This window comes from Mycetomoellerius zeteki, unplaced genomic scaffold (genome assembly GCF_001594055.1).
Source record: "Mycetomoellerius zeteki isolate Tzet28-1 unplaced genomic scaffold, Tzet1.0 scaffold70, whole genome shotgun sequence".
Taxonomy (NCBI): domain Eukaryota; kingdom Metazoa; phylum Arthropoda; class Insecta; order Hymenoptera; family Formicidae; genus Mycetomoellerius; species Mycetomoellerius zeteki.
Genome location: NW_017257720.1, coordinates 3,372,467 through 3,398,380, shown reverse-complemented (window position 1 = coordinate 3,398,380; position 25,914 = coordinate 3,372,467). Strand labels below are relative to the sequence as shown.

At 31.5% G+C, this 25,914-nt stretch overlaps 3 protein-coding genes across 6 annotated transcripts in view; 1 reads left to right on the top strand and 2 right to left on the bottom strand.

The window, feature by feature from the left end:
* Nucleotides 1-12,602, top strand: part of mino (glycerol-3-phosphate acyltransferase mino) — a 37,287-nt gene extending 24,685 nt beyond the window's left edge. For 2 of the 4 annotated variants that reach the window (XM_018458033.1, XM_018458032.1), the window contains exons 2-13: nucleotides 5,370-5,488; nucleotides 6,013-6,191; nucleotides 9,352-9,510; nucleotides 9,590-9,984; nucleotides 10,086-10,509; nucleotides 10,600-10,762; nucleotides 10,905-11,089; nucleotides 11,163-11,352; nucleotides 11,650-11,873; nucleotides 11,944-12,054; nucleotides 12,195-12,368; nucleotides 12,455-12,602. In XM_018458033.1, the coding sequence (XP_018313535.1) occupies nucleotides 5,380-5,488; nucleotides 6,013-6,191; nucleotides 9,352-9,510; nucleotides 9,590-9,984; nucleotides 10,086-10,509; nucleotides 10,600-10,762; nucleotides 10,905-11,089; nucleotides 11,163-11,352; nucleotides 11,650-11,873; nucleotides 11,944-12,054; nucleotides 12,195-12,368; nucleotides 12,455-12,511 (2,370 nt within the window). In that variant the 5' untranslated portion in view covers nucleotides 5,370-5,379 and the 3' untranslated portion in view covers nucleotides 12,512-12,602. Of the gene's footprint in view, nucleotides 1-5,369; nucleotides 5,489-6,012; nucleotides 6,192-7,422; nucleotides 7,500-8,890; nucleotides 9,063-9,351; nucleotides 9,511-9,589; nucleotides 9,985-10,085; nucleotides 10,510-10,599; nucleotides 10,763-10,904; nucleotides 11,090-11,162; nucleotides 11,353-11,649; nucleotides 11,874-11,943; nucleotides 12,055-12,194; nucleotides 12,369-12,454 lie in introns of those variants that run through there. The other 2 variants (XM_018458035.1, XM_018458034.1) reach the window with 2 other exon arrangements.
* A 702-nt stretch (nucleotides 12,603-13,304) lies between these two features.
* LOC108729074 (tektin-3) lies at nucleotides 13,305-16,445 on the bottom strand. Its single transcript, XM_018458000.1, has 9 exons — nucleotides 16,327-16,445; nucleotides 15,938-16,092; nucleotides 15,539-15,790; nucleotides 14,979-15,211; nucleotides 14,735-14,844; nucleotides 14,519-14,667; nucleotides 14,090-14,312; nucleotides 13,707-13,861; nucleotides 13,305-13,650 (listed from the first exon to the last, which is right to left on the bottom strand). The coding sequence occupies exons 1-9, from the start codon at nucleotides 16,372-16,374 to the stop codon at nucleotides 13,440-13,442; spliced, it is 1,536 nt and encodes a 511-aa protein (XP_018313502.1). The 5' UTR covers nucleotides 16,375-16,445; the 3' UTR covers nucleotides 13,305-13,439.
* A 5,104-nt stretch (nucleotides 16,446-21,549) lies between these two features.
* Nucleotides 21,550-23,743, bottom strand: LOC108729061 (uncharacterized). Its single transcript, XM_018457975.1, has 4 exons — nucleotides 23,415-23,743; nucleotides 22,808-22,899; nucleotides 22,230-22,539; nucleotides 21,550-21,703 (listed from the first exon to the last, which is right to left on the bottom strand). The coding sequence occupies exons 1-4, from the start codon at nucleotides 23,741-23,743 to the stop codon at nucleotides 21,550-21,552; spliced, it is 885 nt and encodes a 294-aa protein (XP_018313477.1).
* Nucleotides 23,744-25,914: the final 2,171 nt, after the last annotated feature.

Below are 25,914 nucleotides of genomic sequence, written 5' to 3'. Positions count from 1 at the left end.
ACTTTAGGGTCTACTGATTTCAACGAGACTCATACAAAACAGTTGCGATATTTTAAAACTAATGTCCTTCATGTTCGAAGTTACGATTTTGGGCAAGACGACATTTGTTGATTTGAATTTAATCTTATATCGCAGCATATATTATATGTGATCACACCGCTGGCATTAGCGTTATCCGAAGCGTACCACGTGGAGGTTGCACAGTCGGATTTACGCTTCTTGTGTTTGTGTGCGTGTGCGTGTACGTGCGCGCGCGCGCGTGCATGTATGCTGCGTGTGCGTAAATGGAAAAATTAAATTTTAACATGAGAGGTATTGCTGCCTCTATTATAAATTACGTCTCTTAAACGTTGTTGCATGTTTATGCACCGCCGGATCGCTGCTTGCGGAATTTGATGCCAATGGGTTGAGGTCCGGGCTCATCGGCGGGTGGTTCAAAACGTTAACACGATTTGCGTCGATTGCGACGACATTATCCACGAATACAAACATTAGAACAATTAATAGAAGCACTTCGTCAAGTTTGGCATCAAATTCTGCAAGCAGCGATCCGGCGGTGCATAAATATGCAAAAAATAACATGAAAAAAATAACTTGTAACGGTAACGACGTTACAAATAACGCGTTACTTGCCAATCCTGTTTTTACTTATAATTTAGAACCTTACAGTACTAATTATACAGATTCTACAATTATCCAAGTTTTGCATAAAGTCCAAATAACACATTGCTGTTATCGAGGATTAATCTACAATGGATGTTCTTTAATTTACGATCATTAAATTGTATTTTTTTGCAAGTTAAAAAGAAAATCTCTTCTGATTACGCCTATAATTAAAAAAAAATTTTTTATCCAAGGATACGCTAATTAACTTCCGCAATATTAATAGTATTTATTATTATTTTTTAATACACTGAAAAAAAAGATTGGCTGCTGCAGAAAATTAGATGGTAAAATATGGCATAGCATTTTTAATTGATTGCATCAGTCAATTTTTGGTTGTGTTAGCCTATCGAAATCCTATACTGACATTGCGGATAGGCTAACGCAACCAAAAATCAATTAACAATGCTATGCCATATTTTATCATCTAATTTTCTGCAGCAGCTAATCTTTTTTTTCTGTGTACCGGCTATAGAAAGATCGTATAGCAATAAGCTTATATTTTAAAAAATGACCAACCAGTCTGCGGTACAGAGGAAAGCTGCAGACATAACCGGATCGTTTCTGCAGAGCCGATTTTTTAATGTTAAATGCGACAACACGCACTGCATATCCACGTACACATAGATACGCATAGATCATCTGAGATTTTGTGCAATGGCAAACGAAAGATAATTGCGGATGCACTCCTTTCTCACATAGAGAGCAACATCTGATCCCTGTTTATGTAACCGATACGCGATATTACATCCGCATTAGAAAGATCGTGTGACCGAAGATTCTATACTTTGATTAATCTCACGATCTTTTATCTTGCCTGAAACTAAATTAGCCAACTTTTCCACAAACAAACTCGAAGTAGAAACATGCAAAACCGGTTGCGAGAAGTTTACGTATCACTACATTTACACTGAAAATAAATATAAACATTTTAATAAATCATTTGTTTGAATAGTATCAATAAATATTTACTAAATATAAAGATTTATTTATTTACTACAAGAACTATTAATTTGATTTAACATTTTTTTAATTAAATATTAAATAAATAGTAAATATTTATTTACTGTAAGTAAATGTTTAGTCGGTATTATTCAAATAAATATTTATTAAAGTTTAGCATATTTTTTTCAGTGTACTTGCGCAATTATACGCGCAGATTCGCTTAAAAACTTGTATTCCAAACGAAAAGCGTTAGAGATGTGCATTCTTAGTAAGCGTACATAGCATGCAGATGATCAAAGCCAGGGGCGGCCAAAGAGAGTCATTGAATTATAGATACATTAAACATATTACAAATGCGATAAAAACAGCTTCCGTTGTCAGCGTTTTCATTAAAATTGTTTTCCTCTGTAACTATTAATAATAGCTCATCTAGCATACGATATTTCTTTTCAATCTCTTTTATAGTTATACATATATCTTTTTTATAGTCTATAGATAAAAATTATTATACGAGATATATATGCGTACTTCCAATGCTGTAAAATTATTTTTGCATTGTCTAACTTTTTGCACGCCTCTGCAAAGTGCATTAAGAAATAAAGAGAAAAAGAACATACCGAATCTCTTTTATAATTCTATTATATTTCTTATACACATATCTCTTATATCTCTATATTTCTTATATTTCTTAATTAAAATATTTAATTATCTGAAGGTGAAATAATATAAAATGCTACAAAGAAGCTAACTAGAGTCAATTTTTGTAATCGAGCAAAGGAAAAGTCACAGAGTTATAAGAGATTTAAGAGATATAAAATATATTTCTTAGAGATATAAGAGAAAGAGATAGAGAGAGATTTAAGAGATATAAATATATATATTAAATCTCTCTCTCTCTCTCTCTCTCTCTCTCTCATATCTCTGTGGCACTTCATCACCTTTGCTCGTTTACAAAATTGACTTTCTTTATAATTTCTTTGTAACATTTTACATTATTATTCAGTTATAAACTATGAATTAAGTTCGATCACTAAGAACAATCTTCCTTTTTTTTTAAACAAATGATCTCAAAATAACTTGGAAGTTTATATTTTAAAAACTAAGTAAAACTAAGTAAAACTTAAAAGTTTAAAAATAATTCCTTAGCTAACGTCAAAATAACGACAAAATAATGTAGCTTGTTATCAGGATTGTGTACTACATTACTTTATATTCTTGATGATCCTGATGGATTGATGTTGCTTTCCTTTTTTTTCAATTATAAAAATAAATGAGATTTTAACTTGTTTTAGGATCAAAAAAATTCATAAATTTTAAATTTTTTTCTACCGAAAATTGTACGTTGACATTGACGCACGTATTTCGTCGTTGCACAATCGTCTGCTGGTCATTACGAATACGACCCAAAAATGTTTTTTGTCATGTAAGAAATTTTTTTATTTATTTTTTACAATAGCCTGCTTTATCTTTCACAACATCAGCGAAGTTGCGATTTCTATGAGCATTTGCACATGTATACATATGACGCATGTGTCTCTCTAATTTAATGCCAGAAAAAGTAGATTTAAATTAAGCATAAACAACACTGTATGATTAATTTGAAAGATCGTCCGTTGTGAACATACAGTTATTATATTACATTCGCGTATGTCAGCATTATCATATTTCCGTCGGAGTATTTCGACATCAGGAGCATTAAAAAAAGGAAATATTATCTTTATACTCATTCTAGCATATTTTTCTCTTCTTTATCATAAAAGCTTGTTTATTACGAAATGTAGAATTAGAGCAAAATGAAGTGTGTGTGTGTGTGTGTGTGTGTGTGTGTGTGTGTGTGTGTGCGTATATATAATTGTGTTGTATATAAAGTATCTAGGATCTTTGAAATCTGATTTAATCCACGGGTATTATTCTGGACAGAAAATGCAAAATGTATAATGACGGAATAGCTTTGTAAACAAAAAATAAAAACAAAATCATTATTAATAAATCATAGTAACATATAATAATAAAATCATTTATCTCTTTAGCACTTATTAAACTGCAAAAAAGTGGATTTGCTTGATATTTGTAGTGCTTACGACAAAATAAATATCCATTCAAAATCCAAAATAAAATCACGAAAAATTATAACATTCGTGAATTGATCATCTTTATTTTTAATGTTTTTCGTTTGAACGAATTTCTTGATAGTCAATGCATTTTCTTTCAGTCAAGTGTATCTCGCATAACTTTAGACTTACTACGCCATTGTCAGGATCGTACGAGCCTAATCGACAGTAACTCTTGGCAATCTTTCGCCTCTGAACTGTTGCTATGAAGTACAGTCTGTAGCAATTGCTGCGCATAATGCATACGTCGAGAATTATGTGATGCTATTGCAGACAAAAAAAGAAAAATAAATTATTTATAAATATGAAGCGCTGTACTACATTTAAAAAAAATGTTTAAAATGCATAGCTATGTATGTGCTAGCTGGAGTCGCGTGCTTTCCGCAAGTAGAAGTTTATTACGTAAAATGTATCACTTCGTAATTAAAGTTGTCATATTGATTAAGAATACGTAATTGTGATTTTTCTTTATTTGTTCGTTTATGAATGAATTGATTACATTGCACATAGGATTTTTACATGTAATTAAATGAATTTAATGATCCTTCTTTTTTCATTTTGTAATTATTTATATGTTAAGTAGACCAGTGCATAGTGTATGTATAAACAATTATACGATGTATAATATAATATCAATCTTAATATTCCGCAACTTTGAAAAAGTTCTTAAACATATGTTATGGATATATGTTGATAGCTTATTCATTAAATCAATGAAGAGCTGTCATGTGTACTACAATCTGTTTTTATAAAGTTTTTCCCTTTCTTAATTTTTTTGGATCGCAGCGGATGGACGATGATTGTCAAGTCCGTCGTGCGTATCTCTGATCAATCGACCGTAGATCCACTTTTCAGCGATACAAAATGATTCGCAATCTCGCATCTTGGCAGGTCGTATTACGTGTTTCTACTCATCGAATTAATGAACTTACTGCATCATGACGGATGCATCCGTTTTTTTTCATAATGCGTTAAATCATCGTTTTTACAGAAATAATAAAATGAAAATATCTTCCTCGTTCGTTGTGTTTTCAATATTTGTGAACGAAGTTTCATCTCTAGAAAAGTCTCTATTTTCCCTCTATACATATATATTCTTAACTTCCTTTCCTCTTAATTAATTTATTTTGTTACTTCTATTTTTCATTTAATTTCGACTACCTCATTTTTCTTAAATATATAATGCGTTAGGCTGGTATTTCATGTGTCCTACGACAAAGCTTTTTAAGCTTATTGATTGGTTGCAAGGTAGAGAATTTCTTGGAGAACATCTCTCTGTCTTGCAATCAATCTTGCAACAAATTTGAAATCTTTGTTGTATGAAATATTAAGCTTAGTATATGATGTATCGTGGAGATAACATTGTATACTTTTATGTTCGTTCTGTTTCTACATTTATCCTTAACGAGGCTTCATCAGCGGTCTCTATTCGCTTTCTATGGCTACATTTTAAAATGTCTTCTCCGAGGAAAATTTTACTCTTAAAATTTTACTCTTATATGGTACACATAACGTATATCATATTATATCGAATAAAATTTTCCTCAGAGAAGACGTTTTGAGATATGATATTTATACCTAATATGTATATAATTCTTTCCTTTTGTTTTAAACAATTTCATAATTTTTATTGGATTATATTAATTGCAGACCCAATAAAATGGTAGACGTGTTATCGACGCGTCTGCAGGAGATATATGCCAAGTGGGAAACCAGGACGCAAGTAACGCGAAATGCGGAACCGACGACCACACGATTTTCGCTGGATGGTAATTTTCTTTTCTTTCATTCCGAAGCTACTCTTACGTAAGATGCGTGTCGCGAGAATACACAATTGCTATCAATCGACAGCTATCATCGGCGTGCGACTCTAACTATTTTCTCACAGCGTACTGTCCTTTCTGTGAGTACAAAATGCGTGCTCCGATTGCAAGACGAGAGATATTTATCGCAACCTCTCGAGTCGTAAATACCGTAACTATCGTACATTTAACGGATATAAGAACATAATCATTGTATTCTCCGCTTTTCTCTCGAGTTGGACTGGAATCAAAATCCATAAGCCATTTATTATTCATATCAGCTTTACTTCATGCCTTCAATTTGATTTGATAATTTGTGTGTTAATTCTTTTATTTTGAAATTGATTTATTATCTGTTACTCTAAATTTTATGAAACGTTAGGATACGTGAAATCCTTTGTCGCTTTTCGCATAGACGAAGAATTGCTTCGGATGTCTCATTTGCAACGAGATGCACTTTCAACAATTCGTTAAATGCGATATAATTGCAGGTCTTCGACGAGCCGGCTTGCAGTTACAACGAAGGAAGATTCAGGACCGAGAACAGTCGCGTAAGATACGTGACAACTCGTTGTACAGCATTAAGGAAACTGAACCACTGATGCCTTTGATCAAGCACAAGTCTTCATTCCTGCATTACTGTTGTAACACCTGCACCCCTGCTTCTAGGGTGAGTTTTTGCTACGAGGACCAGATCCACATCACGTCCATAATTTATCATCCTCAGCGAGATGCGCGGACCTTTTCCGGACGGACTATGCCTCGCGTGTTCTTCACCAATTTAGCCCGTCGCGCGATCTCACGCGTAGGCGTGCAAAAGACTCCTTGAATAGAGCTACCTAGCAATCGGTTAACCCATTTAATTTATCGTTAATTACCGAACTTATCGTTAAATATCAGCGATCTCGTTGCTCCGACTTTTGCAGTTTTTCGGTCCATTTTTCGTCGATAAAATTAATGGGCGCAGGTATGGTTTATACGGAAATCCTACACTGAGCTATATTGATTTATAACAAAGTTACTAAATTATGAAATAAATAACAACTAAACAACTAAACAAAGTTATGAAATAACAACTAAACAAAGTTATGAAATAAATATATAAATTTTTTTTAATTCTTGTCAAAATTTTAGTATCTCTTTCTATGGAAAAAAATTTTTTGCTTTATGGCACTTAAAATATATATGATTTATTATTTTTCATTTTAAATGTAGAGAAATTTTGTTTAAACAAAGTAGAGGATTCAGTTTTTATTTTGAAAATCAATTAGGTATATTATGATTATTTAATTAGAATTCAGTTTACACTTTGATGTAATGTGTTAGACTAGATATCTTATCATATGTTAGAATACTCTTTAGAATCCAAAGTGGTAATTATTCTATATATATAAGAATATAAGAGCCATTATCCGTTACATTTCGCCAAAACGATGTTCGTCGCGAGAGTTTTATCGCATTTATCGTCAATTGCGAAACTTATGTAAGAGAAATTGTCGCAAGCTTTATCGATATTTCAGATTACGAAAAAGATTCCTATATCGAATAACACACATAGGTCATCTACTAAAAATACATCCAACGAGATTGTCCGACCGGATGCTTTTCAGTTTTTTAGCTACGCGAAATCACAGATTTGTGGACAAACCTTCGCGCATCTTCTCGCATAACGTTTTTATTCGTTTCCTACAACGCAAACGTCTTTATTCCGTTTCGTACAACAATCCGCATTAATCGCTAGTTATGCCTGAAGAGTAGAGAGTGTCTGCAAGACGTTTCATTTGCACATTTGCACCTTTACACCTACAAGCATGATCTATTTTTGGTACGCAATATGAGAGATCGGTGTGGAAGAGCACACGACTTGTGACAACCGACGCAAATAAGTCGCCCAAGAACCGTTCACTTTTAAAGATCTTATCGGTCCTGAAGCGAAATTTCTCCTAACGTGATCATTTAGTTTTCGCGAAATGTAACTGTGCGTATGTGTAATTAATTGTGTGCCCTGCACTAAATTCCAATAAGGGTTGGCACATATTTGGCCAAATGCGATTTTGTGCAGTGGATAGCCAGATATAACCAAATTTATACATACCTTGAAACTCACATTTGGCCAAACTAACTGTTGTCTGTAAAAGCCAATATATTCCAAAGTCACTTGAAATTCCAGATACATTCTAATCATACTCTTAATTGAAAATACTGGTATATTCTAATTAACTATGTGTACAAATGGGATTGGCGTATTTAACCTTAAATCACACACACATTAATATATGGAAGTTCCTATATAAGTGAAAAAATGGAATAAGTGAATAGACATAGAAAGTCCGATTGCTATGAGCTGTGGATTTTCTAATATATTACTCTGATATTCTACGTTATCTGGATTTCCGGGAATTATTTTCGGGATTTATTAGTAACAGATTTCCAAGTAGAGATAGTAATAACTTTTACTGTGCAATACATTAAATAGATTAAACATATTAAAAATGGAAATCCTTGTTTGAACCATTAGTATATATTTTCAAATAAAAATCGGATATAATTTAATCGTAAAAATTCCGGATAAATTCTTAATTACCTGAAATTACAGACATACACAAAATAGATTTTTATATGAAAATTCCACCAAGACCCAAAAATTAATATATCCAAATATAACCATATTTGATTTTAATATGCCTCAAATTTAGTTCAAACCCTATATGTCCACATTTGTACAAATATAATCAAATACATTTTATATTTGGACGTACCTGGAATTTAGTGCAGGGTACGCTGCAACACAACATAGTTGATCTTTCTGTGGAATTCTACTTTCAATAAACTGAAATCTACAATCAAGCGACGTTAGTCTCGTGATACACGCAGCAGGGATACACACAATTGTTATGGCCTTATTACCTAATTAAAGAATATGTCCTCTGACATGTATTTAATTATGTAACGAAGCTTTGGTCGTCTTTCATCACTTGACCCTCTCTAGATAAGAACAATTATAGCACGCAGGCACGCATGCATCGACGTGTGCGTAAATGTGAACTTCGTGCTAAAGCACATAATCTTGAAGAGGAAAAATTCAATCGAAAGTGGATTCGGAGGAGAAAGGGAGGGAGATTCGTTCTTCCACATATACTTTAATAAACCACGTGTATGACTAAATAATTTAAACGACTTTGAATTTTTGCAATTGTAATTATTTCGATAATTCGATAACAATTTTACGTAATTAAAAAACAAACGAATTGAAAAAATATTTTCAATACAAATTGTGCTCGTTTGGAGATGAAAAAGTTTTGATAAAAAAGTGTCAACATATGCTCATCATAGATAACGATTATTTGTTATCAAAGATTATTTGTTATCAAAGATTATCTAATAATTGTCGTTTAATAATAATAATATACAATTTGTACACGTGATATATAGTAATAAACATGTATTTGATATTCTAATGATAAGAGACATGTGCGAGGAAACACGTGGATTCTTATCACGATGGTGGCGTATTGTTATCATTCGTGGGTATCCAAAGAATGTGAGTTAATAGAAATATATAAATATAATTAATTTTATAACGTTTATACGAAATGTTTAAAGGTTCTTGCTAGAAAAATGAGTTAACTCCGAAATAGACTAGAAGCACGTTCAGCAATTTTAAAACACTTAATACACATATTTTACATTTCCGAAAAAAATAGATTAATCAGCTGCTTCTACTTTTCATACATGTTCATTATATATTTTTATTATGTATTTTCTGCTGTCTTTACGAAATCTGAATTGAAAAATATTTTTTATTTTTTGCTTCCGATCTTTTGTTCCAGGATACATTAGTAAAATCCATGTTCAAACAGCAGCAGCCATATGGTGTGAACATATTGACACAAAAACCAGGTGTTTCTACGCTTTTCTCGAAAGTATTTACTCATCTATATCTTGTATTAAACTCCAAGAATTATGATTATCCAAGGGTTACAGAAACAGTAAGTTTTGTTCTCACCTATTTTTATTGAATTTGGACTAAACAAATCTCCACTATTGTTAAGCTTGCTCTCGATATAGGTCCTGAACGATGAAAAATTAAAAGAAGCTATCAAATTAACCGCATTAGAAACAGCTAATCATGAGGGTTGCAGTGAGGAGAAAGCGTTTGCAAAGGCGAAAGCCAGAGCCAGGAGCATACTCCTGCAAATGGAGAGTACTTGTAGCAACGCTTTTATTAAAGTAGTCATGTGGGTGATGTACAAATTGTTGCCCTGTTTCATACAATCCATCGTCGTTATACCCTCGCAAATGGAGATGCTGAAGCAGGCGAGTAATACCGGTTTGCCGCTCGTAATGTTGCCCTTGCATCGCAGTCATTTAGATTACATAATGGTGGACTTCCATATGGTTGCGAATGATATAAGGGGCCCATTGATCGCGGCGGGGGATAATTTGAAGATGCCATTTTTCGGGTAAGTTTAGAATTTAACATAAATCTTGTTCTAAGTTTTAGGATCTTATTCTGTAACATTTATCAGGATATATTTACAATATGTTCAATATCGTTTGACAGATGGCTTCTGAAAAATCTGGGCGCTTTCTATATCAAACGTCGTATCGATCCGGTAACAGGACGCAAGGATCTTCTCTATCGCGCAACTCTTCAAACGTACATCATGGAGAATCTTCGTGCTGGACACAACATAGAATGTTTCATAGAAGGTGGCCGCACAAGAACCGGTAAACCTTGTATGCCAAAAAGTGGTATCCTGAGCGTTATCGTCGACGCATATATGGATGGTACCATCGAGGATGCATTTCTGATACCTGTAGCGATTAATTACGAACGACTGGTAGACGGAAATTTTGTTAGAGAACAGTTGGGACAACCAAAAAAAATGGAGACTTTCACGTCGACGATTAAAGCTATGTGGTCAACATTAAGGGGCCGTTACGGCATCGTTAAAATCGATTTTTGTCAACCGTTTTCCCTTAGGGTAAGAGAAAGAGAGATGAGTTTTCTCAAATCAAATTGATTTGCATCGATTACATTGAGACTTTTAATGTGGAGAGATAATTTCTAACAGGAAATGGTAAAGGCGTTTCAAGCTCAGCAAAATAAATTGGCTTTAAAAACTTCAGAAGGACATTTAAAATATACTATGTCGAATTCGTCTCTTTACGGTACAGATGTAGTTGTGGAGGAACATCGACAAATGGTAGATTGCATCGCCCGACACGTCGTGTATGGTGAGTTAAGATGATTATTAGCATATTATGAAGTAAATATATGTTTTATTGATATAGAAATATTTCTGTCGGTTGTGAAATGATATCTTTATTGTAATTTCTCAAGGATGAATTTGAATTATCATCATCTAATTTCTTTTAGATTCATCCACATCTATGCCGATTATGTCAACGAATGTTGTTGCATTTTTATTATTAAATAAGTTCAGAGACGGTTGTACGTTAGACAAACTGGTCGAAGCATTCGATTCGATAAGACAAGAATTGGAATTTAGTGAAAAGAACGTAGCGTTTTGCGGGGAGAGTGTTGATATCATTAATCATGCGGTTGGTAGACGACAAATAAAATGATCTGGTTATGAGAAAAGAACTATAAACTTATTAATCTTTGAATTTATAGCTGGATATCTTAGGACCCGGCTTGGTAATGCAACAGCGACAAGAAATTACCGAAGTCATTGAAGGCGATCAATCCTATAAATCAAACGTCATCATAGCGATCCGTCCCATATCAATTCTACCGAATGTAATTGAATTATCATACTATAGCAACAGTATGCTGCTATACTATATTATGGACAGTATAGTAGGTAAGACATACGAAGAGACCGACGAACAACTTAACCCTTTGTCTGCAATCTGAATTTTTTTACACAAGTGAAATTTTACTCTCAAATATTTTCAAAATAAAGGAAGATATTTCTCTTTTTGCTAAGTTATATATTTTTAAATAAATTTATTTTTTTTAGTTTTGTGTTCAAATTTTAATTTTTATTAAATAGAAGTTTTGACATACACATAAAAGACCTAGATTGCAGATGGAGAAAGTAAAAATATGATTACAGAGAGAAGGTTAATTTTAAAACGTAATCTTGTTATATTTTCAGTAACAGCTTTGTATGCTGAATTGCAGTCCCAGATCAACGATCCAGTTGCGATCGCTGAGAACAATATTACAGTACTGCAAAACAGTCTGCTCGAGCGGGCGCTCAAGTTATGCGACATTCTTAGGTATGAGTTTATTTTCTGCAGGCCCTGCCAAGAATTGAGAGACGTAGTTCTTGAAACAATACAGAACATCTCACACAAAGGCATTATTAGCCAGAAAGAGGTACATTTGTTTTTACATAGATAAATAATTTATTTATGTTATATATAGTAATAAAAAAAATGATTGACAGGAAGTTTATCTAGAGGATGAACTTTGGAGCAAAAGATATGCTCAAAATTTTGATGACAGTTCGGACGAAGAGTACTCGAGAGAACGGAAAATTCAGAAGATTGAATATAAAGTAAATTATTTTTCTTAGATTTTTCTTGCTATTAATAGTATCTAGATATTAACTTTTAAATTATTACATAAATATTTAATATGTTAAGAATAATCTTATAAATTCTTTTCTAATAAGTTCTTTTTCTTAATTACTTTTAGCTGAGCTTAAAACCAGAACATTCTAGTCGCATGGAATTTTTACATACAATGTTACGTCCGTTAATTGACACGTACACATGCAGTGCCTTCAATTTGAGGAAATTAGTCGACCGGTCGCTCAGCGAACGAGAGTTAGTTCAAGAAGTATTGAACGAAATCAAAATGAGACACAAGATTGCTTGTAAATAAAATATAATATATACGGTTTGGAATCGCTCAATTAATAAAATGAAATTGTTTTTATATTATATATAAAATAATATCATTTCTTTAATAGGAGAGAGTTTATGCGTCGATCCTATAAAGAACTCCTTTAGACTGTTCGAAAAATGGAATGTCCTGATGTGTCACATGCAAGAGAATGTTAAAATTTTTTACTTGAAAGAGGATTACGATACGGATGCGGCAACAAAAAGTGTATACGATACCATAGCTGCTTTTAAGTGGGTCAGAAATATGGACTAAAATATGGTGATATTTCCTATTTCAATTAAAAAGAGTCTTTGAATCATTATTTTTTTTATCTTTTATAAAAAATCTCATACACATACATAAGTTTTGATGTCCAACAATTTTTTGCGAACATTGTCGGGCATACATTAAGTACATACTAACTATAGTTTGTTTGAATTGCTTGAAACCCCAAAAATTTTTGCATCTAAAACAAGATGTGATATAAACATATATTTAGATTTAAAGAAAGAAGCCGAAGATTTTAAGTGCAAAAAGTACAAGCAATGCGAACAAACCTTATAAATACATATAGTATTGTAGTTGTGTACTATAATATATATGTAAGTATGTGCAACTTGTATATAACTTCTTTTTTATCGGAGAAAGATAAAAAAAAGATATAATATAGTATATCACTTGTGAATGTTCCTAAAAATATACGTGATTTACATTCACAATGAAATACTTAAAAATCCTGTTTCACGATGTAGAACTGTACAGATGCAAAATTAAATTATAGCTCTAAGTTGGTTGTATCATAAAATATTTTTACGAATAAATAGACAATACTATATATTATAGAAATATGTTCATAGTTATCTTCTTAATAAAAATAATCTTGTGCGTATATATATTCAATAATTTCTCTCTTTTTCAATTCTATTAATTTATCATCTTGCTTCGTATATCTTGCAAAAACTTTTTAGCATTTCTATTAATGAAACAATCGTGAACACATAGCCTGTATTATAAAATTTATGAAGACTTTATGCGCACTGCAATTTAATCGCTTCAGTATTTCACAATCGACGAAATCGGACAACTCCTTCTGAGTCCCAAGCACTTTTCTCTGTCAATGAACAGTGCATCTATCTTAGACTTTAAATTGCTTTCCAGATTAGATCTCGTGCGCAAAAGTTGCTGATGTTGCGCCTCAGATTGTTGCAGTTTCATATTCAAATCATACATTATTTTATTAATATCCTCTACTTCTTTATTCATCCTATGAAGCATGCAAATTGTTATCTGAATAGTCATACATAAATGATTTTAACAAACCTGAATTGGGAATCATCCTTGCATAGTTCATTGTCCGGACGATGCGTTCTGGCCTCCAATCGCGTATGCGCCACTTTCAATACTGGACTTTTATCGGCGATAGTCTTTTGCATTAATGCTATACTCTTTTCGACGTCAAAAATTTCTTCCTGAATCTAAAATGTCCACATACAGATAATATCGAGTCTTATGCATAAGATTTAAACAAGAAGGATCTAAAGACGTTACGAAGATTTTACGATCTTTCCGATATTTTTAGATGTTTTCTGAATTTTTCACATTGTTTATAATATTGATAAAAATTTGCACACCTTTGTGCTCCCATTGCACACCCATTGTGATCTTACGAGTATATCCCAATTTTTTGTTAACAAAAATGTTACCTTGTGTAAATGCATTTGTAATTTTTCCTTCGCTTCCAACATTTCGGCAACTCGTCTGTTCAGCGCTTTATTGGTTTCAGCCCAAGCTTCGCATATTTCGTAAACTACCGCATTTATAACATTGTCAATATCATTTCGCAATTCGTGCGATTTTGCTCGTTCTGTTTGCGATTTCTTCACTATACTATTTGTCGCTTCTGCCCAAAATTCAGGCCCAATAACACTGCATAAATACAATTATTATAGCTTCAGTTAGTAGAGAAATAGGTGTATGAAGAACAAATAATATATCTTGCTTAGTAAAGTAAAATATGTTTTATACAAATATCAATTTATGTAAAAAGTTTCATTTTATAGTCTTTCTTTCTTCCCTCTCAACTTAAGTGCTACAAAAGTGGTGTGCTCATAAATAAAAGATTTCATGATTACCTGGGATCGTATCTTTCTATACCACCATAATATTGCAGACCTCGAGTAAAATTATTCATCTGATGACACACGTTATCAATTCCTAGAGCTGTTTCTTTGTTTTGTACATCAATCTGTAGCTGATGCTGCACAGCTCTACCATTTGTTAACTGAAAAATATCATAGAGTGAGTCTTTAAGATTGATACCACATACTATTGATAAACATACTACATACCTGATTAACACATCTATCTATGACCTGTTTCAATTTTTTCTCACAGTTTCTCACTATTTCAACTTCCTCTAGCAGAGCTTTTTCAACCTTATCATGAACCAAATCAATACCTATCAATATTTACCAATTAATTAAGCCTTCTAGGTGATACAATTCTAGAATATTCTTCCATTTTTTATAGTGATTGCTTATTTTCAATATATCATCGAGTCTCTTTATTATCTAATATCAAAGAATAAAGAACCTTTTCTCGACTCCCGGTGATAAAGACATTCTTGCGCGATATGTAACTGTCCTTCAAGACTTTGGATCACGGTTTGCAATTTACGACGACTGTCCTGCATTTTACCGTTTTCTATAATTAATCTTTCCAATTCTAATGTCACCTCGTTCCGCCAGAAAATAACATCCGTGATTCTTTCCCCGAGTTTTCGACCGCTCTCTATTTGTCCCTCTTTTACCTTTTTGTCTGCTTCTCTGAAACAGATATCACAGCAACAATATATTTCGGGAAATCCGCTCAAATCATGTACAATTTATTAACGAATAATTTTTAGGATAACTGAGATAATTAAATCAGTTTTAATATAACGGCATTTCTATGCATTGAATAACATTCTGTAAACAATTTCTTAATCTTTTTACAAATTATTTTATAATTTTATAAGATATTAAATTGAACAACAAATGAAAAAATTTTAAAGATAGACTTTGCTAATGTAAAGTTAAAACAATTAGTACATCACTAAATAATTTGATTTAAAATTAGAAGCAACGACTCGAGTTTCAAAAATGTACTCCTACCGCATTAAGTATGCATTGTTCTTGCGCAATTTTTCAGAGTAGCATCTATTCGCATTTGCTTCATTATAGAGTTTGATTTCATTTTGTATCCAATCACATGGAGTGTATCGCGTATAAAGTGCAGCACGTGCTGCGTGTGAAGGATTGCGATCGAAACCGGTTACCAAATTTGGAAACTTCAATGGCTCTGTCGCCAATCCACGTGACGTACGACAAGCATCCACCAGCAGATTCGTTAATGGTTGTGCAGGCCTGAGTAAAGATTAATTCGGATAAAAGAAATTAATTTTTGTCTTTTATGTTAAAAATAGCGTAGATTTTTAAATTGGATTTTATTCATCTTTTTTTTTAAATTGGAGTTTGCATCAGTGAATGTTAGAACTATAGTGAATTACTCACAAGGGAGCCACCTCTACAATCTCATATCCCAAAGTAGGTCGCCAGAGATGCGGCCTTGGGGTCTTGTAAAATTCTCTGACTCTGGTTGGAATCGGAGGACCTACGACCTGCTCCATACATGGTGAAACGCCGACTGCACTCCACGGTTGAAGTTGCTAGACATAATAATAGGTACTTGAGTAATAAGAAATTAATAAATATGGCATTAATTGAAAATCCCAACAGGATGATTTGCTCCTCGAATGTTTTTGTATATGTGTTAAATAAAATCGCTTTCACAATTTTTTATATTTTAACCCTATATTTGATTAATATAAAATTGAATCGTTTAAACTTCAATACAATAATACGTAATACTTAATAATAATAATAATAATAATAATATTTACGGAGTACATTACGGTTTCAGTCCTTTTCTCGGTTTTAACATTGACCATGATTACAATAAATTTCGTAAGTTTCTTTCCACGTCCGAAGAAGAGAGAGCAATTCAACCAAATTCAACGCAATTTCGAAATGCGACCAACTTGAAGTAAATCAAATCTCGAATGATTTTGAAAACGCAATGGGTGCATTCAGTACTACAAGTACTACAAGCTATTGAGCGCTCAGTGAGCGCTTGCATCTTATTAGTATATTCCGTTGGAACTAAAAATATAGACCAAACAGATTCAAGAGCTCACTGAGCGCTCAGTGAGCGGTCGTAGTACTGAATGCACCCATTAGCTACTGGCTACGTTTACACCGTACGTTTAGTCCGCGGCCTATACATCAAATTCGACCTAATTTAGGTCACATTATTTAGGCCGCACGCTGTAAACACTATACCTGACACGACCTGTTGTAGGTCAGGCCGGATTTTTTAGCGCCCTCACCTAAAATAGGTGGTCTATTTTCTCAGTGTAAACGCGCGACTGATCCGATCTAAAAGCTTCGTAGCCATTTGCTTGGTAGGACACTGCTGTTTTGTTGAATAGTTAGGTTAGGTTAAACTGGTTTGTTATTTACTTCTAGACTGTGAAAAGACTAATTGATTTGTGCAAAGAACATAAATATTAAAAAAAAAGATGGGAAAAAGTTCATGCAGCGATTTAAGTTCATAAGTACCAATGCCTTTGCTAATCAAAATAATACAAATAATGGTAATTATTTAGAATACGGGCCTCATCTCCGATTTTGATGAAATTGGGCTCATTCGACGCGTTTTCACTTAAAATGAAAGAATTTGACAAAAATGCAGCGGTCGGTCTCGCGAACGGAGATATTAAGCATTAAAGTTCGAGATTTTAGAGGTTAAGATATCTATCATCCCGACTCAATATAGCGCTAGGTATACGTTCTGGCGAGTATAGTGCTGTATATGGAAATAATCTGTACAAAATACGATAGATGGCTCTAATTCGGACCAGCGTGGACTAAATGTGACCCAACCAATTTTTAAGTCCCTTTCGGTGTAAACGGTTGGTGACTAGACCTACTTTGGGTCACGATATAGGTCATGTCGCTATCAATGGGCTCATTCAGCGGACTCAACAGTTGAGTGAGCGCTCGCTGTTATTGGTGTATTCTTTTAGATCATCCAATCATAATTTTAGATCTAGAAGAATACGTCAATAGCAGCGAACGCTCACTCAACTGTTGAGTCCGCTGAATGCAGCCAATCATACGGTGTAAACATTGAGCGCTCAATGAGCGGTCGTGGTAGAGTGGGTATAAAGAGAGTGACGCCAATTGCCGGATGTCGCCATTTCTAGCAAATAAAGGGTGTCCCAAAATTAACGCAAGATTTGAATTAAATAGAAAACACAGTTTTTAGTCTTTAGATTGTTATTTTTTCATTGAATCATAAAGTACATAGGATAGGGTTATTTATGGAATAACACAATTAACGTGTAACGCTCTCAGCTGTCAAATTGTTCTTTTTTCAGGGTTGTCGACAATTTACTGCAAAAATGGCGGCAAATTCAAATCTTGCGTTAATTTTGGGACACCCTTTATATATATAGCAATACAGATCATGGCCGTGTTCGTATATTATTGCCAATTGTTAGTACAGTACAGTATACGTAACGGGAACTATAGACTTTCAGTACTGACAATCAACTGGCAGTAATATACGAACATGGCCAGGATAGGACCGCCTACCCTGTTGAAAATTCTTGTAAGTTTTTTGTACCAGATCTTAAAAGAGTTGCAGGTGATCAATCAAGATTACTAAATGAACGTACATGATCATATAAGAATCTTATATAATTTGTACGTGAATCTCAGTAATTTTTAATGAGTATTAGGAATCTGGCATGAATCGTTTAAGATGATTTATATCGCAATGAAAAGATCTTGTCTTAACCTTATAAGAAACTTCTAAAAAGTAGTTTCTTTACAGGATCATCTAAGAATATGGTATTAATTATACATGATTCTGAAGTGTTTCATGAAAAAGGTTATTTATCAGTATTAAAAGACATAATTACGGAATATAATTTATTTTTCAAGTTGATATACAAGAATCTGGCATGAATCGTTTAAGATGATTTATATCGCAATGAAGAGATATTGCCTTAACATTATACAAAACTCTTAAAAAATAATTTCTTTATAGGATCATTCAAAAATATAGTACTAATTATGTGTGATTCCTAAGTGTTACATGAAAGATCACGTGTCAGTCTTAAAAAACAAATAGTTGCGAAATAATTTATCTTTCAAGTTGGTACAGGAATCTGGGCATGAATCATACACGACGATTTCTATCACAATGAAAAGATTTTAATTACTTTAGCCAAATAAGATACATTTAAAAAATAATTTCTTTACGTGATCGCTCCATAACAATAAAGGTATCGATCATTCCAGTAATCGAAAAATAGAATTATTAAATGAACAGAAACTGGTTTGAATATATGAAATGAAGAAGAATGAAGAAAAATTAAAAAATTTGTTAGAACACTGAAGATGACTGAATATATTATCACTAGGGCAACCAAAATATGTATAGTGCATGTTTTTTATTTGACTAATAAAGAAATAAACTAAATAAACAAAGGACTCCGCAGTTTTCTTATGGGAAAGTACTTTCGGTCAAAATGGTTGAAAATTTAGTATGTGATAGTTTATGATGTCCTGATCAAAAGTCTCAATGAGCACATGGTCCTAAGATCAACAGGTTCCGAGATATTGGAGCTCAAAGGTCGATATGACTTCATATTGATTATTATGGAAAATAACATGTTGCTACATTGCCTTTTAATATACAGTATAAATATTTCATTTGTATATAAAAAACATAAAGAATGTTTTCATTGTTAGGAATATATTATATGTTTATTAAATACTTATATATATATATATATATGAATAGTAATATAAACATGTATTATACGTTTTATATAATATTATAGTTATTTTTCGATTTTTTTAAACGTTTCTCATCTTTATAACGCACGTCTATACAACATCAAACTAATCGCAAGTACTTTTGCTAGTACAGTACAGCATAATGAAATTGGATCAGTCCAACCGATAAAGACAAGACCGAAAACTCTTTTAGTAAATCAAAGCCTTGAAAAAGACAAATTGAAGCCATTTTGTCCGAAAGTACTTTCCTAAGAAAACTGCGGTAGAAGAGAGAGAAGGAAATGTTTAAATATTGCGCAATGTTAATCCAGTTTCGAAATCGTCAATTCAATTGTCAATAAATGTATTTGTTTTGTAAAAAATAGCATGAATTATTCTTGTCTAAGGAGGTCAAAGATTTCATCGAAAGATCATCATCTGTATTAGATGATTATACAGGTTCTGCCGAATCTGTATCGGAAAGGCTCTCCGTAATATGATCCATTGAATTTGAAGCGCTCGGTACGAATCTGTGTTGAGATACAATGTGATGACAAAAATTTAATAAAGTGATAAAATATTTGGCATTTAATGTTACAATTATATTATTCCATAATTATACGACAGCTATTACTTTTAACAGCTATAGATTTAAATGTAAATAGATTTAAATATACGATCAATATAAGAATTTTCCTGGCGAAACATATTGTACAAAATTCTACAAAAAGATAAGGATATATACTACAAAAAACTTAAAAAAAATTGTCAAAATCTACGAAACTTTACATGAATCAGAAAGATGCTGCAAAAATCTATATAAAAGTGTTAGAATTGAAACACTAATTTTTGTTGATATGTCTATAAAAATGGAATCTTTTTTGGGAACTTAAAACATAATTTGAATTCCAAAAATCCCATAATTATTATACATGGATTATCTAGAAGATATTTCCATGGTCATTTAAAAATAATTATAGTATTCTACGAGTGAGTAAAATGTTTAAGATCTCATTCAATTCAATTTTCAAAATTTGTAAGTTTATTTTTTTTTTAATAATTGTAATTTTTCATGAAATAATACCTTTACATGTTCTTTTTTGATTTTAGAAAATTGTAATTTTAATTCTATTGGGCACATAAAGTTACACGGTAAAGATAAAAATAAATATTTAAATGATAAAAAAGAAAGATTTCTAAGAAAAACACAAATTTCTACATAAGTTTATGCTTGTGTAAATTTTTATGATTATTGATAAAATTTTTTTCGCCAGGGCAATAATTAAATTGAATGTTTGTTGCTTATGTATTGTTTACAGGAATAATCCCTCTACAATTTATTGCTTGATAAGATATTATACTATGTGCAAAATATATGCCAAGTAAGCAAAAAGCATTTTGAAACATTTCAGTTACAACGTTGCTACAACGTTGCTGCAATGTTTCAAAACGTTTCTTGTTTACTAGGTGGTACAAGGTTCATCGTTGTTCTGATTTAATTATAAAATAAAGCGCATAAATATAAACACATTTTTTAAAACATAAAAATGAAAAAGAAGAAAAAGAAATAAAAAAGAACTAAAAAAAAGCTATTACACAAAAAGTATATACATACATGTATGTACATCACGAACAAAAACGAAAATTAAAAGGTACACATATATTAATATAAGTAGAATTAGAAATGAAGCCAAATGCATTGCACATTGCAAGTGAGAAACTACTCATGTATAATAATATTAATAACGAATTTTAAATAAGAAGACAAATTTATACACATTTATTTATGTGCTATTTGTTTATATCTTTTGTAATAATTGTTCATGCGATAGAAAGGTATAAATGTAAATTGCTTTTTTTCTCTTTTAATCTTTCCAATATTTCTTAAACATTCTCTATTCTTCTACTATCGTACATAAACTGTCTAACATGTGCAATCATAATATTTAATTTAGTACATTACTTGTGTTAATATATATATTTCCAAAATTATGAAGAAAGTTATTATAACATCTTACATAAATATTTAACATATGATACCAAATGTAATAATATAATATGACTATAGAAAAGTAATTTTTTGCTCATTATAAGAAGAAATAGTTAAACACTTAATATATGAATATTTCACATATTGCCTTATAGATCATCTTCGTATGGAAAAAGCAATGTTTATTTCGTAAGTTCTATTTACACGTATGTATATATTATGGATATATTTTAACAAACGTAAAATAAATAATTACTCGTTAAGATCTTCTGTTCCTCTTGTTTTTTCATGTAAATTGGTACATGAAAGTACCAGATTTTAAGTTAGATAAGTCTTCTTGATATTTTGCTTTCTTTATAGTCGTATTCCTGTCTGCATCCACATAATTACTGGAATTGTTCTCGTTATCCATGTGATTATCTGAACCGGGACCGAATATCCTACATTTAGATAAGGAGTGATTGAAGAATTGATAAAAAGTATGATTAAAAATTATACAATGTACTACATTGTACGTTACAAAAAACTCAATTATTGCAAAACTGCAAACGGTATTATAAAAACTGCTTATATTATTTAATAGAAGACACTTTTTAGTTTGTATTTATGTTTATGAAGTTGTATTTTTACCTATCGTTTAAGTAATATTGTTTAAAAACTATAGCTTAATTTTACTGATTCTTTCTATACATGGTGAAAGTAAATTCGACACTCTCTCTTTTCTGAGATGCACTTTGTACAAAATAAAACTACAGAATATTTATGTATATATAGTACGAATAGATATGTTTTATATTATATTTGCTGACACGCATATTTGATAAATTCTTTCGACAAATGGATACATTTCTTTGGGTTACATTTTCTCTAGCAAATATTGATTATTTTTTGTTGTAATCAACTTTACATTACTTAGTACGTTTTTAAATTTTTTATATATGAGGTACTTATATATGAGATACTTACTCGTGCTTTATTTTCAAATGTCCTTTCAAATCATAATCTTCCATGTATCTAATTGTTATTTTACATTGTTTACATGTTGCTTCTGTACTGCTTTTTACGCTATAATAGTCCCAAGCCCAATGGAATTTCACTTCATTTTTCTCTTCTTCTGCTAATTTGTCTGGGTGTGACTCTACCAAGTGCTTATGTAAGATAGATAAACGGTGTATTAATATAATGAATATTCTATTACAATGAATGCATAGTGCTTCGTTATTCCTTGTCAATCTAGTGTAATGTCCACGTATCCAGAGCCGAACTGGGACGAAATTGTTTTGTGAATCCCTAAAAGAATAACTTCTAATTGGTTAATTATTATATATGTAATAACTGATGAAACAATAAATGAATGTTACTCATAATAAATAGATTATATTGTATAAATAAAACTGCAGGTTTAATTCGTAAGATTCATTTAAATGTACTTTAGTTAACGTAAAGCGATTATAATTACTCATTAAGTCCTTTTATTCCTTCTGTATATTCGTTTAAACTGTCGGATAAGTTTGTTAAGTTGGATGAAGCTTCTTGACGTTTTACTTTTCTGAGAGTTATATCCTTGTTTGCATTCATGTCATCATCTGAACTGCTTTCGTTATCTATTACGTTATCTGAAGTTGGACCTAATATCCTACATTTATATGTATAAGAAGTTATAAAAAAGACGATATTAAAGTGCTGTAAAGATATTATTTCCAATTACGAACAATATCCAATTATTTAGAAATTTTGAAAATTATCATTTTTAGACTCTTATTACTGGAACATTTAAAAGCGATCAAGATTGTTGGAATCAAGTAGATTCAAATATTTTTAAAAACTGACCATTCCTCGGCAAAAATTAAAGGGATCAAATTTTACTGATTCTTTCTGTACATGGTGAAAGTAAATTCGACTTCTTGGATGGACATTGTACAAATTAAAATTATAGAATATTTATGTATATATAGTACGAATAGATATGTTTTATATTATATTTGCTGACACGCATATTTGACAAATTTTTTCGACAAATGGATACTTTTGATTGGGTTACATTTTCTTTAGCAAATATTGATTATTTTGTTGTAATCAACTTTACATTACTTAGTACGTTTTTAAATTTTTAATTTAACTATATATGATGTACTTATATGTGATACTTACCCGTGCTTTCTTTTTAAATGTCGTTTTAAATCATATACTTTCTTGTATCTCACTGTTGCTTTACATTGTTTACATGTTGCTTCTGTACTGTTTTTTACGTAATAGTCCCAAACCCAATGGAATTTCACTTCATTCTTTTCTTCTTCCGCTAATTTGTCTGGATGTGCCTCAATCAGGTGTTTATGTAAAGTATGTAAGCTGTTTAGATGTATACTCAATTTTTCGTTACAATGATTGCATCTTGCTTCGTTACTCGTCAATTTCGTGTAATGTCCACGGATCCAGCGGCGAGCTGGAATCAAATTGTCTCCTGCTTCTGTCTCTTCCATTATAATCGCTGTGTACGGAAAATTAGTGACTAATCACTGATGGTTCAGAAACGATGTGAAAAAGCGCTTGCAGAAACTATTCTAAAAGTTCAATGACAGTTACGTGTATATGTGATCCTTTAACGGAACATACATAAATATTGATATTTCTAAAATTTGAATCTGTTTTATCACGAGATGTAACAGATCTATATATTTATACAACTCAAATCGTATGTTAATTACAAAATAATTGCATAAAAATCCTCTTACTTCTCTCTACATAATAGTACAATCTTTCGGCGTGTTCCTTTTCCCATCAATAATGCGTTTGATACTGTAACGTGGCATGCTGTGTAAGAGCTCTGTGTCGGTTTGTTTAGAGCCTATACATATTTTTATTTATTATGACTTGTTACTTCCCTCTCTCCAATTCTTCTCAGGTCAACATTAATTTATTATTTTATTAGATCCTTTGGACATACAGGACGTCAAATATGTTCCGTACAGCAGTTACATGTAACTCAAGTAGCACACAGTGCTTGCGAAGCGCTAAAAAGGCAATTATAATATGCGCTTTTTAGCGCTTTATTAACGCTTTGTAAGCGCTGTGTGCTACTTGGGAAATTGTTATTATATCTTTCTATTTATATTTTACATAATTGACATAACATATAATATTTCTTTGTTCTGTAAATTTGGCAATTTTCTGTCGATCTATTTATAGATTTATATATTTGAATACGTAAGCACTATCATTACATATTATCAACAATTTATCAATATGCCTGAAAGTTACCTTAGACTATATATAAACATTTAATATGTTGTAAGACTAATTAGTTGTTAATCCGATAGTTGTACATATATCATGACTTCCTTAATAAATATATTAGACAGTTACAACTTATTATTAATGTACTGAAGAGGACCCGAATAAGGACCGAAATTGTCGTTGTTCTAACGGATAAATTTGTTTATACACCGTTATCCATTTATTTAGACTTGTTGTGGCAATATAATTTCGGTCAAAATCATCATTTCGATGTCGAATGGACATTGATTCGATGAACTATTTCTCGCTGAGACGTATCCGATAATGATAATGTTACTAGTACATGTAAAAAATGCAAGGATTACTTTAAAGTGTAACTTTGAGAAAAATAATCGCAACACACACAGCAGCTTGCATTTTTTTTTTTTTTAATTAAAAGGAAAGTTTCGAACTTTATGACACTACAAACAGCATCTCCCCAAAAATTGTAGCAAATACGTGCATTCTGTTAATCTTGGTAATTTTTAATATAATAAATATGTCCTCATATTTTTAGGGGTTACAGTGGTAAAAAGGCATTAAACTTACCGAGTCACTTATGCACACGCGTATTATAAGACAATATACATTATAAGACAGTATATACTGACAGTATATAAGACGCGTATTATAAGATAATATATACCATTATTATAAGACATATTATTATAAGACAGTATATAAGACATAATTTCATTTAAGAGGAATTTAAACCATTTGGATTGGAATAGGAAGATTCTTCAATAAGTATACGTATACTTAGGTTTCATTGTATAAAAATTAAAGATAGTAGCATTTGGATTAAGTAAATAATAAAGATAGTATCACTTATGTTTTACATTTTATTTTGTAGTAGAATTTAACTTGGCGCCACAGTTGTTGATATCAAATCGTTTGTACAAATAATACATATTAGATTAATATTCATTATTTAATTTATCAAATCTTTTTTACGAATAATACATAAAATTTTGATAAATTTAATTAAATTAACAGAATTTAACTTGGCGCCACAATTGTTGATATCAAATCTTTTATACAGATGAAACATATATATCATTAGATTTAGTAAATTTTGTGATATTGAATTAACAGAATTTAATTTGGCGCCACAATTGTTGATATCAAATCTTTTATACAGATGATACATATATCATTAGATTTAGTAAATTTTGTGATATGATTTTCCGGTTCGTTCAGAATTTCAGAATCGTCTTTATTATTGTTTAGCAAACAACGGAGAACATTTTGAACATTTGTTATAATAAATGATGAATTTTTATGCAGTAACTATGCCTTGCTATTTTCTTAAATATCTCCTAAAATAGTGATCGAACAAAAAAATATTTCCTACAGAAGTTACTTGTTTTTTACGTTA

Coding starts and splice junctions, on each gene's coding strand:
- LOC108729074 (XM_018458000.1), bottom strand. CDS start 16,374: ATGGTCAATGTTAAAACCGAGAAAAGGACTGAAACCGTAATGTACTCC. Junction 14,668..14,734: donor TAGATAGATGTGTTAATCAG/GTATGTAGTATG, acceptor GATATTTTTCAG/TTAACAAATGGTAGAGCTGT. Junction 13,862..14,089: donor TACAAATGCATTTACACAAG/GTAACATTTTTG, acceptor TGGACATTTTAG/ATTCAGGAAGAAATTTTTGA.
- LOC108729061 (XM_018457975.1), bottom strand. CDS start 23,743: ATGGAAGAGACAGAAGCAGGAGACAATTTGATTCCAGCTCGCCGCTGG. Junction 22,540..22,807: donor GGATATAACTCTCAGAAAAG/TAAAACGTCAAG, acceptor ATTCACAAAACA/ATTTCGTCCCAGTTCGGCTC. Junction 21,704..22,229: donor CATTTGAAAATAAAGCACGA/GTAAGTATCTCA, acceptor ATCTAAATGTAG/GATATTCGGTCCCGGTTCAG.